The sequence below is a fragment of the Uloborus diversus genome, chromosome 7 (assembly GCF_026930045.1).
Source record: "Uloborus diversus isolate 005 chromosome 7, Udiv.v.3.1, whole genome shotgun sequence".
Classification (NCBI taxonomy): Eukaryota; Metazoa; Arthropoda; class Arachnida; order Araneae; family Uloboridae; genus Uloborus; species Uloborus diversus.
In genome coordinates this window covers 45453606-45469479 of record NC_072737.1, presented here as the reverse complement: position 1 = coordinate 45469479, position 15874 = coordinate 45453606, and the positions used below count along the sequence as shown (strand labels likewise).

Below are 15874 nucleotides of genomic sequence, written 5' to 3'. Positions count from 1 at the left end.
TCTGTTGATGTAATTAAAAGAGAAATTCATATTCAAAAACATTTTCCGCAATTAAAAAAAGCGTTGTTTTAGGTATTTAAATTACTTTTCAAATAATATAAAAAGAATTTATTTTGAGTTAAATATATTAAATACCGTACTTTGTCCAAAAATACCAACTGCGAAAGCTCCAAGGCAATATAGCACTTAATAGCTTTTTCACAAAATACCTTTATTAGCAATACTCAAACGCTGCAAAACACGTACTAAACACTCTTTAAAAAAATAATTTTAAAAAAATGAAACCGTCCTCACTGACAGAATTAGCTCTATGTTATAAACTTCGGCTGCGTAGCGGCGGTTACAGCATTGCATGATAATTTGCACAAACACCATACATACAAAACGTAAGAAATTATCATTTATAATGTATTCCATATAATAATTACGTGTCCTTCCGAATCGCTACTTGTTGAAAAGATACGCAAAATAGAGGAATATGAGGGCAAAATGAAATGCTGAAATATTTGATCATCTTTTAGCGTCGCCTATCTAGTAATATTTTAACTACGTAGTAACATATTTGTCTATTCCAGTTAAGAAAAAAATACCTCTGTAAGTCATAGAATAGGATTGTTTGCTCTTGTAATGAATGTAGTCAAGAAAACTAGGATTTACTTAAAAGTATTATATTTAACTTAGCGTATGTACAGTAAATTAAATTAAAATAACATTATAAATAAAATTGAAACCGTTCTTGGTTTTATGAAAGTACTGCAACATGCAGTGTAATGGACGAGTGTCCAATGGGGTTAAGATACATCAGGTAGGAATTTTTTCTTCTCGTGGAGCTTAGCCGTTTTATGTCTACAGTCACCTGTGCTGCCCTCTGCGGACAGCGCATTTGCATATTGGCGCAGACATACTCCCACCCTATCAGGAATTGAGTCCTGATAGGGACTTGAGTCCTGATACATAGGAATAGGAGATAGTTTGCAGATCGGTCTCTGGAAGATCCCTTTAGCTGTCTTTACTGTTGCAACGCGGACCAGGTCGTCCGCTCCCGGGTGAACTTCAAGAACCCTAGCCAAGGGCCACAAACCAGGTGATGAGGCTTCTTTCACTAACACAATATCGTTGACTTGAATGTTGGCATGAGGGGTGGTCCACTTTTGACGACTCTGCAGAGATGAGAGGTACTCCTTTGACTACTGCTTCCAGAAGCCTTTGCGGAGATTCTGGATAAGTTCCCACTTTCCTTTGAAGCTATGCTCGTTCAGGTTTGCTGGATCCGGAATTGAACTTATCACATCACCTGTAAGGAAATGCGAAGGAGTCAAAGCATTTATAGAGTCGGTATCATTGACGTCAACACATGTGATTGGACGTGAATTCAGAAGTGCTTCAATTTGAGTAGTTAATGTAGTTAGCTCTTCGAAGGTTAGAGCTGTTTCTCCTATAACTCGTTTGAGGTGAAACTTTACAGATCGAATTCCTGCTTCCCAAATTCCTCCAAAATGAGGGGCAGAAGGAGGAATGAAATGCCATTCAATTGAGAACTGTGTCAAGTAATCAACGACAGGATCCGAGCTAAGAGCGTTGAGCCAGGATTGTTCTATCTCATTCAATTTTCGATGAGCTCCATGAAAATTAGTGGCGTTGTCGCTGTATATGTGGCGAGGGGTGCCACGGCGAGCACTAAAGCGTCGCAAAGCAGCGATGAAAGCTTCTGTTGTCAGATCGCTTACTACTTCGATGTGTACTGCCTTAGTGGACAGGCAAATGAAAAGTGCAATGTAACCTTTCGTAACTTTAGCACCTCGACCTTTACTAAATTTTATTGAAACAGGTCCGGCGTAATCTATTCCAGAATGAAAGAAAGCTCTTTCTAAAGTCACTCGTGGTTTAGGCAGATTGCCCATGAGTTGTGAACTGTTACTAGTTTTGAATCTATGACATTTTATGCATTGATTAACACATTTGTTGATCAATCTTTTTCCTCCTATTATCCAATATGATTGCCTTAATATATGAGATAATAAGGTAGGACCAGCATGCAAATAAGCTACGTGTTTTTCGCGAATTAACAGTTCACAAAATCTGTGTTGTGATGGGATAATGATAGGATGTTTCCTGTTCATGGGTAAGTCGGCGTTCTGTAACCGACCTCCCACCCGTAAGAGACCGTTTCCGTCTATGAATGGGAAAAGTGACCGCAAAGGACTGCGTCTTTTCAGTGGCTTTTGAAGCCGAATGCATTTTTTCTCTTCAGAAAAATGTGTGTCTTGAACCCAGTGAATGAGTTTTTCTTCTGCAGCCCTTGTTTCTGCAGAAGTGAGTGAACCGAGGGTATTGCAAGAAGCAATATTGAATCCGATTCTTTTTTTACAAAGATTAATAAATCTGTAGCAATATGCCAAGATGCGAATAATTTTCGATAATGATGAATATTTTTCGACTAGACGAACGAATAGGTCATTTGTTGAACTAGCATGAAAGTTAAACATTGGATTTGATTTTTCCTCAGCTTTAACTGCGCTAACAACGTCTGTAGAATGTAATTCAGCCGTAGGCCAATGCATTTGATTTGAATGTAGCCAGTGCGGGCCATGCCACCACAGATCGCAATTTGGTAGACATTTAGGGTCGATACCACGTGAAGCGATGTCTGAAGGGTTCTCTCTGGAGGATACGAAATTCCAGTGAGCTGGGGTTAGAACTTCTATTATTTCAGAAATTCTATTTGCGACAAAAGTCTTCCACTTACGTGGATGAGAAGATAGCCATGAAAGAACTACCTTTGAATCTGTCCATGCGAAAACGCGAAGATTAAAATTCTTCAACGAGTTGAGAACAGTGAGAAATAATTTTGCTAACAAGTGCGCGGCACATAATTCCAGTCTAGGAATGGAGATTTGCTTGAGTGGAGCAACCTTAGTTTTAGCAACCAACAGTGAAACTGTTGTGGACCCGTCGACAGTTTGACGACAGTAAATCACAGCCGCGTATGCTAGTGATGACGCGTCTGCAAAACCATGTAATTCAATTTCGCATTCTGAATCAATGGTGACACTTCTAGGAATAGTGATATCATTTATTTCGTTGAATGATGCCTGAAACTTTAACCATTCGGTTTCCATAAACTTCGGAATGGGTGAATCCCAATCCCCCTTGATAAGCCACAACTTTTGATAGAATATTTTGATTGTAACTACACAAGGTGCAAGTAATCCCAAAGGATCGAAAATACGTGCAGACTCCGATAGAATCCGTCTTTTAGTGTAGGGTGGTGAAAGTGATAAATTAACCTTGAATGCAAATGTATCATTTGTTGAATTCCAAAATAAACCTAACACTTTAGAACTAACGTGTGCATCACGATTGATTTCAAAGCTTGTTTCCGAGGAACATTGCTCGGGAAATTCTTCAAGGAATTTGGAAGAATTTGAATTCCATTTTCTCAAGTTAAATCCGTAGGATTGTAAAATTGACGCAATATTTTTGCAAATTGAAATTGCGTCTGAAAAATTACTCGAACCTGACAAAAGATCATCCATATATACGTCTTCTTGTAAAATGCGCGATATTTTAGGATTAGGTGTATCAAGAGCAATTTGTTTGATACATCTGGTAGCTAGGAATGAGGCGGAAGCTAAACCGTACGTTACAGTTTTTAACCTGTACGTTTGTATTTTATCTTCGGCATTGTATCGCCAAACAATTTGTTGATAAGGTTGATCTTCGTCCGATACTAAAATTTGACGGTACATTTTCTCAATGTCCGCAGTGAAAACTATTTTTGGAAATCTGAAGTTTAGCAATATTTCAAAAATATCTCGTTGTAATTTGGGACCCACTCCTAAAATTGAATTTAGCGAAGTTCCGTTTGAAGTTTTACGTTTGCAAAAATGACATGAATAAGAAGAATTGCATGATTGAATATCCGAATACTTGTTAGATAAACAATTAAAGCACAATTTGAATTTATTCACGAATTGCTTGCGTTCTTTTACATTCATTTCTTTAAATTTCGGACATTTTGACAAATAATGAGAAGTGTCCTTACATTTTATACATCTATTAGATGCACTATTTTTATTATTTTTGGATGAATTTCTAATTTCATTGCATTCGGTTGAATTGCATGATTCTAAAGATACACATTTATTATTTAGAAACTCCAGAAACATTTCAAATGTAGGAAATTCTTCCTTAGTTGTATGTTTCGCCCATTCTTCCCGTGTCTTGCTATCCAATTTTTGTAATAAAATATAAATTAGCCAAATATCTCTAGAATCTGCTTTAGAATCTATAGATTTTAGACCTCTGATAACTTCGTCAGAAGTATCAGTGAGATTGCGCAAATTAGCACAGTTAGCGTTAACAATATCTGGTTGATCCATGAAAGTTTTAATTAAAGAAGAAATTATTTGTTTCTTATTATCATAGCGAGCTAACAGTTTATCCCAAGCTTCAGTATAACCAGTTTCCGATATAGGAATATGCTTGATTATACTTGCTGGTTCAAAACACAAAAGCCCTTTAAGATATTGAAATTTTTGAATGTTTGAAAGCCTATTATTTTTATGCACTAATGAAAGATACAAATCTTTGAATGAAGGCCAGTCTTGATATTGACCAGTAAAAGATTCAATGTTTAACTTGGGTAGCTTAAAATTATTACTTATTGAATTACCTATAGGCATACTATCATTATTTTCAATTTGCACTGGATTTAAATTCACAGATACAGTTTCAAGAGCTTTTTGTAGCTTGACTTTGGTTGCATAATACGTTTCTTCGAACTGTTCGATTTCCGAAAGTTCTTCCGGCAATTCTGAATCAGCTTTGTTAAATTCAATGAATATAGAATCTAATCTTTCAAGTTTGTTTCTTAAATCAAATTTATCAAATATTTGTCCTTCGACATTAATGAAGTTAGTTATTCTAGTTAGAGCCGCTTTGGCCCGTCCACGAAGCATTTTAACGGCTTTTTCATCAGTGCCGTGTTGCATTTGTGAAGTTTTATCTTCAGCACTATTGCCGGTCATTTTGAATGACGAATGGTAACCAAAGTCAAACTATTTGATTGAAAAGATATACTTATCTTTGAATTCTTTAAATATTGAATCCTCGAGTAGAATCCATATGATCTCGCCTGGTGCCTCCAAATGTTTGCTCTTGTAATGAATGTAGTCAAGAAAACTAGGATTTACTTAAAAGTATTATATTTAACTTAGCGTATGTACAGTAAATTAAATTAAAATAACATTATAAATAAAATTGAAACCGTTCTTGGTTTTATGAAAGTACTGCAACATGCAGTGTAATGGACGAGTGTCCAATGGGGTTAAGATACATCAGGTAGGAATTTTTTCTTCTCGTGGAGCTTAGCCGTTTTATGTCTACAGTCACCTGTGCTGCCCTCTGCGGACAGCGCATTTGCATATTGGCGCAGACAGGATAATACAAGCAATTTTTTAAAACTGAGACCCATATTGTATTTTTTTTTCAAGCCGAAAGCTATTTTTGGTGTTATTAAATTATAAAGTTCTTGCAATTAACTTATAAAATATTAATTGGCACCTTTTAATATTAGGTGGAGTATTTATTTAGATGATAATAAGTTTTTTGACTTTTAAATATTTTGTACAATTAGATAAGTACATGCGTGGCAAAGTGGATAGTGCTAAATGAAATAGTTCATTTCGTGTAATTATTCAATCATTTGTTAAATCTCCTACGTATTTTTTTATTAATTACTTTATTAACATATCTTCGTTTAATAATTTACGCCTATTTATTATTTTACTTATATTCTTAATCATTCACTCTTTTACTCATGTGTCCGCATACATTAATTAATTAATTAATTTAATTATTCTTTACTTTGTTTTCGGTGTCTTTTAATTTATTCATTCAACATTTTATTTACTGATTCATCTGATGAAAAATATTTTTTTATAATCGAATAAAAAATATTTCATTTCAAAAATATTTCATTTTTTACTTGACCCCATAAAGAAAAACACAGTGAAAAATTTTCACTTTTTTTTAAAAGCGAAACTTGTCGGCCGAAAGATAACAATACTTGATGAATGCCAATTTTATTATAAAATACGATGTTCTCTTTTTATTTGTACTGCAATTTTCAAAGTAAATTTCCAATTTGTTTATTTTGAAAAAAACTCATTGATCTTAAATATTTCACTTTTCCCTGCACTTTCCTACATGAGTTTCATTTTCCCTTTTATATAGTGCAGAAAGTATTATAATCGCAAAATAAATTTCACTAAAATATCAGGCTAAATTTCAATTTCGTTTTTCTCAAAAGAATGTTGAGGGTTTTTTATTTATTTATTTATTTATTTTATTTTATTGATATATATTTTGCCCTGACCGCATCCATGTGGAAAATCCCGAAGTAAATTCTTCTATATGAGTTTCTAGTTACTGTATATATATATAACTGAATAAGGAATACTATTTATTACGAAAATCAACTAACTATAAAGTTTTGCTTAAAAACTAGCCATAAAAGTACCAAAAACTTCAAATAAAAAGAAACGCGTTTCAATAGAGTTGCTATGAAAAAAAAAAAAAAAAAATATATATATATATATATATATATATATATATATATATATATATATATATATATATATATATATATATATTTAAACGCTTCTCTCCACCCCTTTCATTAAATAATACATTAGCAGATTTGAATTTCGGTAATGATTCTCAAATAACAAAATACCTTAAAAAAGCAGTACTCTTTTCTTCAACACAAAATAATACAATCATCTACATTACCGGAATTTTATCAAAAGGAAATCAACTGCATTAGAAGTGGTTTCCGCCGATTTCAGATAGGGTGTTAAAGATATGGTAATGATCTCCATCTAGTGGTTCTCCTAAGGGATCCTACTTCTATTACCTAGGAAATAAAAATAAACGGGATATATACGAATTGTACAAAGCAGAATCCGATACATTTATTCACAAAAGCAAGTGAAAATTTTGTAGATACGGGATATTGTGTGTCTATTTTAATTTATTTTCAAAATAAATGTGTTTTTCTGCTTTTAAAGATATCTTTTTTTTCGGTGTGTTGTCGTTTATAATGGAGTAGTTCAAGTCACTTTTCAATATAATCGTGCTTTATGTAATATCTTTAAAGAAGATAATATTTTTTAAGTATTTTATTTACTAGTTTTAGGCAGCAATATACGGTTAGTAATATTAATTTTATAGGTTTTGATACAGAAACTTATAACAAATCTAAATAAGTGTTTCAAGTGACTATTTGTTTCAAAAATCACTTACCACTTTACCAAAAAAAAGATCTATTTCTTCCGGAATTGATTTTTGGAGCCGAGAACAAGACGCGTCTCTACATTTAAAAACAATCACTATGAAACAAAAACCATAAAATAAATTAACTAAGCGAAAAAAAAAAAAAAAAAGCTTATAATACAAAAATTAAAACAATGAATGAAACGATTATTCCCAAAACTAACCCAATCATTTTTCTTGAAATTTTATATTAAGTGACAAAAAAATCCTAGTATGCATACTTCATTTTTCCATATATGCTAGCTTTCGTTAAAAAAAAAAAGGAATTTTGACATTTTGAATTCAAATTATGTTTTTCGCAATCACAAGTGTGTATATGTCGGCGTGTGTGTTTGTGTGGATGTGTGTGTATGTGTGTATAGGCGTGTGTGTGTATGTGTGTAGGCGTATGTGTATGTGTGTATACGTGTAGGCGTGTGTGTATGTGTGTAGGTGTGTGTGTTTGTGTCTGTGTACAGGCATGAGTGTGTGGGGTATGTGTATGTGTGTATATGTAGGCGTGTGTGTTTGTGTGTGTAGGTGTATGTTTGTGTGTAGGTGTATGTTTGCATGCGTGTGCGTGTGTAGGATATGAACGCAACCTGGAGACGCTTTTCGCTAGAGGAGCCGCATCAGGAGGAGCCGGCCGACGGTGGTGCTGCAGAGAGAGGCGGAGGGAAAATAAAATCTGCGTAACGCCAAGAACAGTCAAGTGAGAACAATAAGTAATGTGATTGCTCAAAAAAAAACTTTATTGGACGACATATATATATTTTTTTTAATAACAGTTATTCATTTACGGATAAAACTAATATGGATTCAAATCCTCACGAGTCCCTATAAGTCAAAATATTCGTTCGGTCTTTGGTTCAAATGTAAACTTTATTTTACATCTGAATATAAGACTCATCATGTTCCGAGTGTGCAACAATATTGATTTCGTAATGTTTTATATAAATTTGGACTCCTATACTCACGATACCTTATCAGTAAAAATATTCATTTGGTCTTGGGTTCAAATGTAAATTCAGCCTTGCATCTGAGTATAAGACTCGTGATGTTTCGAATAGGCAACAATTAGGATTTCGTTATTGTTTATATGAATTTGGATTCATATACTCCCGAGTCCCTATAAGTAAAAATATTCCTTACGTCTTGGGTTCAAATGTAATTTCAGCCTGGCATCTGTATATAAGACTCGCAATGTTTCGAATATGCAACAATAAGGATTTCGTAATGTTTTATATAAATTTGGATTCATATATTTACGAAATTTCTGTATATGAGTAAAAATATGTTGTAGGTCTTGCGTTCAAATATAAATTCAGCCTTGCATCTGAGTATCAGACTCGTGATGATTTGTATATGCGAAAATAAGGATTTCGTAATGTTTTATATGAATTTGAACTCATATACTCATGAGTCCCTATAAGTAAAATTATTCATTCGGTCTTGAGTTCAAATGTAAATTCAGCTTTGCATCTGTGTATTTGACTCGTGATGTTTCGAATGTGCAGTAATGCGGATTTTGAAATGTTTTACACGGTGTTTACATAAGCAGTGAAGTTGATAGTTAATAAAACTATATTAAAATAACTGCTTTTATTTATTTGCATACTAGATTCAATTTTTTACAGTTATGAAAAGTTCAGATTTTCGGTAATAATTTTATTCTGTAAAATAAATATTTATTAAAAATAAACTCGGGAATCTAAACATTTTTAATTTCATCTCTTGCAGAGATGACGTAGTAAAAGAAAAGCTTACGAATGTTTTTAAATAACTCTTCCAATATTTGCTTCCTGTACATTTTCCCTTTGCAAAGCACTAGACGGTGAAAAAAATATTTGTTTTATTCAGAAATCTCTAAACAAACCAATCGTTGCATGGTTTCATCTTCTGTGAAAAATTGAATAGTTTTTTTTTCTTCAATATAGAAAATGTACAATAAGAAAGTAAGTAATGCAGAAGTATATCAACAAACGAAATTAATATCCAGGCGTGCAAGATATAGGACATTTATCACCAAATTTTTAAGAAAATGTTCGTAAAGCTATACTGTGAGAAAACAACGTTTCAAGAATACATTATTGTAGAGTTTTGTATATGCGAAGTATTGTATTCGCGAAAAAAATTTCACTCAAAAATCGACATTAATTTCTCTTTTACTCACCCCGAATGAATATTGAGTTTTTTTTTTCCGACTTGAATAGACGTGGATAGATGCCTAAGAACGTGTAGACACGCGAAATATCCGCAATGACGATTCCCGAATTAATTACAACGAATTTTCTCGTGACGTCTGTATGTACGTATGTATGTGCGTACGTGCGTATGTGATTATGTATGTTGCATAACTCAAGAACGGCATGTTCTAGAAAGTTGAAATTCGGTACGTAGACTGCTAGAGGGTCTAGTTGTGCACCTCTCCCCTTTTTGGTTGCATTCGGGTGTTTTTAACTGCGTCTTTTGCACCTTTTTGGGGGGAAGTCATTGTTAATGTCGATGTACACTCATGTGCTGTTATAATTTGGCGGATTTTTGGCGATATATCGCCAGTCTTTTGGTCGCCAAGTTTTGTCGCCAACTTGGCAACAAATCTAGCGATTTTTTTTTAAATCTGTTTTAATTTGGCCACTGTTGGTGACATTTAGAGAGTAAACTATTGAGTCACATTACAATTGCCACTAATTTGGAAATGACATTAAATCGGAGTAAAAGGAAGTCATGTAATGCACATATCAGCTCGTTTTTTTTTTTTTTTTCATTTCACTATATGGGGATGTTTAAGTAAGACATTTATTTTTTAATCCTTTCAAAGTTCAAAAAAATGTTTAATTTATAATAACTTAACAATAACTTAACAATAAACATGTAAGGCAAAATGCATGAATTTTGCTGAAGGGTAAAATATAAATATTCATCTATATCTATAGATTTTCTAGTTATTACATAAATATAATTCTAAAAAATACGTTTTAATGTTTGAATACATTTCTACATTACTTTTTTACGAATCATAAGTAGTGTTGTGTTCTATGTTTTCATCTTGTGAAATTCATTTTGTTTAATTAATGAAATATTTAAATATAGTTATAATTTTCAAGCAGAAATGGTAGTTAAAGTATTTTCAATCAGTTTACAATAATCAGATTTGAGATTTTCTTAGATATTAGTAACATAAAGTTCAGAATAGACCACGAGCTTGAAAAGACAGTAAGTAGATCCAGTTTTAATTTTTTTACATTTATTTACTACACATGACCCATCTGTATCTATTTTTTTAGAAAAAAATAGATGGTGGAATGTTCCTTCACGTCATATTTATAACTGCAGTGGAAGTGAAACACTTACTTTGATATTATTTTGAAATATATATAAAAAGCAACAAAAGTAATTTAAACAGAAATGATATATTTTTCAGAGAAATTAACTTCGAGCATTCCCCAATTAAAAAAAAAAGGTTTCTTTATAATTAGAAAGTCACCCGTCAAAATTTTTTTTTTCCAAATATTTTAAATGATAAAAAAGTATGTAAAAATCAAGAATTAACTAATTATGTATTTTGCAGAATTCATTAATTATTAGTTAGTATTATGTAGACTTATGTTTATTTATTTATTTATTTATTTATTTTTTCTTTTTTTCAATTTGGATCGCAGAATTTGAATAATAGATACTGATATTAAATGTTTTAAAATAAATGTATGAGTATAGTTCCATAGATAAATATAATGTACAATAAATATTGTTTTTCGTTGATATTTTTTCTGAACGTTAAGGATAAATCTGAATTTTCAACTTTCCGTAGTAGTAAAAGACATATTAGGCATTAAAATCAAAATGCGTTTTTTTAATTATGTCTTTTCAAAATTTATTTGAATGAGTTAAAATAGTAGTATGAATCCAAGTTTGCAGTTTTGAAAAACTAAAGTTCGCTACGTAATAGGTGAAAAATTACAATATTTTCGGACTATTTTCAGTTCTTAATTTACGTATCTAAACTATGTTTTTTTTAATACTAACTGTTTTCTGTGATTTTTAAAGTTCATTAAATTTGAAACAATTTAATTTCAACTGGCATGCTGTATGATTAACAGCTTTTATATGTCGCTCTTTAATAGTTGGTTTTTTTTTTTTTTTCAAAAAAAAAAAAAAAAAATCAAATTTTATGATTTTATCTATCTTACGGCTAAACCTCGATTCAAACTCTTATTCTCATATATGTAATAGCCAATGATCGAGTAACGCTCGTCATCAACAATGAACCTCGTGCCACTGCATGATAATTTGATAATATGTTTTGATAATTTTTAACATGCTGGGAAACGCTCTATTATGACAAGGAAGAACTGTATCCGGTCAGTTTTTTTGCTGGCAGGACTGTGTCATATTGGGAACAAATTTGACGGAATTAACGTACCGGATACATGCGCAGTTGAAAACAACGTTGTAAAAATCTTGATTTGATAGTGTGGAATTTGGTGTGGTACAAGTAGCATTAAAACGCTTTAAAATACGTTCACTGAATTTTAATGCTATTAATAAACTGCAGAAGCGTTCCCAACTTAATTGTTTTATTTTGGCTTGAAGTATCTTTGTTTTTGTTGACAGTTTGCTATAAATTTCATACATAGAAAGGGACTATATTTGTTTGTAAACTAATGTATAACTTTTATTTTTCAGATTTTATTATTTATTCAATACACACAATACATAATCACTCTTGCATTAATTTTTTGATTTCTTGTAAGCTCTTTTGTTTTTGTTCAACAGCTTTAGATGCATTTTATACCTAGCAAGAGAATTTATGCGTTAATGGATTACGGACTTATTTTTAAACTAACATATTTCATTACTATTCCAAAACTCCCAACACAATAGATTTAAGCTTACATAAAAAACAACTTTAGCTAATTTAAAAACTAAATTTCATTTCAAATAAATGCCCTGGTCATGGTTCAGCTAACTTTCAAAAAATGTTTAATTTTCCGGTGGTTATTATTGAAAGAAGCTAGAAGCTAGTTTTTTTTTATTTTCGAGGCCTAAATGCTACTTCAGGGTTCAGGAAGCATGAAAAAAGTGTTTTATGTAAATTGCGCATTGTTTATTATTGTGTTAAACACAAAGGAATTTCCGGCGACATCTTTCCTTGGAAAATCCTCTTAAGAGTTTCTCTTACGGCAAATAAGAAGAACAAAGAAAATATCCAGCATGCAATGTTTAATAATGAACTTGAGAGCTGTAGAGCGAGTCGAACAGTGACGATGACTTTTTTGCGCCATTCTTTGTTGAAACATGACGATATACGGTTTGAAAATTTAGTTGGCTTCATTTATAATATATAGGGTCTGGTGGGGGAAAGTGGTCAATGGGGTAAAGTGGTCATAATTCAAATAAATGGCTATAGCTTGGAAATTAATGTTCGAAAAAATGTGAAAATTTTATTTTAGGGTAGTGCATTTATAAACTATATTTTGAATACAAAATTTTACAACTGGCAGAATTTTATTTGGTAAAAAAAAATATTTTGTGTAAATATGAAAATTCTTAAAATCTAAACACCTTTTTTAACTTTCTTGGGAAATTTTGTTTGTTAGAATTATGAACAGATTGACTGCAAAGGAAGTTTCCTACATGTCTCAAGAACTCTTACTCATTAGCAGTTAGCTGAATCCATTTTGAATAATTTGTTAGAACAATTTAAGTAAGATGGGGTAAAGTGGTCATAATATTAGGCTTAACGAATATTGTTTTTCTAAAGTCACTAAATCTTTAAGTATAAGGCAGATATAAATTAAATATTAATTTCACTTAATATGTATTGTTTTTACAATAAGCAGGGTTAAATATACGAGTATATGCGTATGTATACGCATATACTCGTGTAGGCACGTATAATATACGTATTCACATAAATGCACCAATAAACACGTATTTGGGTACCTGCAAGTATTTTTTTATCTATACAGATATACATTCGACTATACACGTATATTCCCGCTTATATGCTCGTATATATACGTACAATTATATACTCAGGGAGACACGTATATATGCGTACGTACTCGAGTAGACACTTGCATACAAGCATGTGATATACATGTATACAGGGCGAGTCTAAACTCTTGGTCAAATTATTAAAAGGTGTTAGACGGGAGGATAAGAAGCAAGAATCATAAGAAACATCCATAATCAAACTCAATGCTGACGCGCTACATGCACGCAAAAGCCAGAAACTGATCGATGCAGAACATGTGACAAATTTATTACACAAAGACAATTTTACACAACATTTTAGGTTTTAAGAAAATTTATTGATGAAGTTATTGATGAAATTCGCGACCGGCAGCTGTAATACATGCATCGCAATCACTCTGTTGCAATTACGAGACTTTTGAGAAACTTTCATCAGTCGCTGCACCTTCGTTGCGATGCGTGTATTAGAACTACTAGAGGCCTTAACTTTTAACAACTGCTCTTAATATGTCTTAAAAACTAAAATGTCAGATAAAATCATCTATGTGTAACAAATTTGTGACCTGTTTTGCTAACGTCAGTTACTGACCTTTTGTGCATGTAGCACGTCAGCGACCATAAGTTCCATATGATTCTTTACTTCTTATCCTCCCCTTTCACACCACTTAGATTTTGCAAAAAATCTTGGATTCATTCTGTAAGCATACATGTATATTAGCGGATATACTCGTGGATATACGTGGATACATGTACTGGTGTATACACGTAAATGCACGTATATACGTCTAACAGGTATATAATCGTGTTTACACGTAAACATACGAATATACTCGTGCTTTCATATATATTTACGTCAGTAGACACGTACAAACACGCACTGGATATATCCACGAATTAACTCGTGTATACTCGTATAAGTATGTATGTACACTTATATATGCGTATATACGTCGACTGTACACGTATATACTCAGGTATGCACGCATATACTCGAGATACAAGCGCAAAACACGCATATGATGTTCTTTTCTACGCTTTACTCGCATATGCACGTGATACGTATATACTGGTGTAGACGTGTATACACTCCTATAGGTAATCACCTATACATGCATGAGTATATACGTGTATACACTCGTGTATACACATATATACTTGAGTAGGTATGTGCATGCATCTGATGTATATATGTATCTATTCATATATGAACGTGTTTACTCATGTCTACACGACACGTATAGTAGATTCGTGTATACCCGTATATACTCGTACATATACTTGTAACTATAAAAACAACCGAAATATACAAAAATTAGGGTTATTTGTAACGGTTTTGCAGTTTTTTTTTAAACTATGACCACTTTACCCCATGCTATGACCACTTTCCCCCATCCCATGGGGTAAAGTAGTCATAAATACAAAGGGAAATGAAAGTGTCATAAAACTACTTAAATTCAATATTCTTTCCTGAAATGTAATGTACCGTGTTCTTTAATAATGCAATGTAAAATAACAACAAAAAAAGTTGAAGTGTTTAAAGAATTTATTGTTTTTATTATCCACGTAAGTTGAAAACCCACGATTTTATGACCACTTTACCCCACCAGACCCTACTTAATTTTAAAATACCAGCTTTTACATATTGGAGCTGATAGCTTCAAAAAACGCTGCAAAACCTTTTATCTGAACTTTTTAACTATATTGTTTTAATTGAAGTAATAAAATATATTAATAAAAACTCGAAATAAAGAACTAATTAAAAAAAATGCTTGGAAGCATTTCAAAAAATAGATAATCACCAATTGTATCAGAATGATCCATCTGTGCATTTGATAGATGCATTTGATAGATCAGAATGATCTATCAAATGCAACTGAGCCTTTAAGGCTCAGTTGCATTTTTATTAAATCAGTTTCTACATGCAGTCCCGCAGTGTTTATAAGATAAAAATACACATTTTGTCGTATAGTTGAATTTTCAATCAGAATCCAAAACACCAATTTTATGTCCTTCCTACACTAGTGTTAATTTTAACTGTCATAGTTCGTACACTACCGTAGCATTATGTGAAAGTAGGAAGAAAAAAAAACATTTTCGCATATTTCCGTGCTGTGTTTTCAGAATTAAATCGAAGTTGATCTTGTACTTTCACCAAATAAGTTCGAGTTTGAAGATTTCAATAATCGTAATTGCAAGATTCTGCTTTGAGCACAGTGCAAAGAAATGTAAGTACCAAATCATGACTGTAATGACCATAATTTAGTTTTCTTTGCAATACTGGAAGGATATTGTGTCCACCTGAGAAGTAATACATTTTGCATAAAGTAGCAGTGATTGTTTTAATAATTGTGCTTTTTAAGTATTTGTACTGATCTTTGATACGAATAAAGGGAAAAATCATAAATCTTTTATTCCCAAAGAGAACGTGTAAAAAGTTGGTTCCTCAAAATTATTTAATCTAAGTTTCAACAAATTGGGTTGAAAACTAAAATACAAACCTAACGCTTAAGATTAATTTTATGACACATGTCCAAATGTAAGGAAGAAAAACTATAAAAATCCAAACTATATTTACTAA

At 32.1% G+C, this 15874-nt stretch overlaps 1 protein-coding gene across 1 annotated transcript; it reads right to left on the bottom strand.

Annotated features, from left to right (window-relative positions):
* Window positions 1-1187: 1187 nt before the first annotated feature.
* On the bottom strand, window positions 1188-5030 carry LOC129226681 (uncharacterized). Its single transcript, XM_054861310.1, has 3 exons — window positions 4676-5030; window positions 4055-4519; window positions 1188-3772 (listed from the first exon to the last, which is right to left on the bottom strand). The coding sequence occupies exons 1-3, from the start codon at window positions 5028-5030 to the stop codon at window positions 1188-1190; spliced, it is 3405 nt and encodes a 1134-aa protein (XP_054717285.1).
* Window positions 5031-15874: the final 10844 nt, after the last annotated feature.

What these genes read in the sequence shown, in the direction of transcription:
- LOC129226681 (XM_054861310.1), bottom strand. Translation starts at nt 5,030, where the DNA reads ATGACCGGCAATAGTGCTGAAGATAAAACTTCACAAATGCAACACGGC. An exon ending in TAATGATAGTATGCCTATAG is followed by an intron (nt 4,520 to 4,675) that starts GTAATTCAATAA and finishes AATATCTTAAAG; the next exon opens with GGCTTTTGTGTTTTGAACCA. An exon ending in AAATAGTGCATCTAATAGAT is followed by an intron (nt 3,773 to 4,054) that starts GTATAAAATGTA and finishes TTCCAAAAATAG; the next exon opens with TTTTCACTGCGGACATTGAG.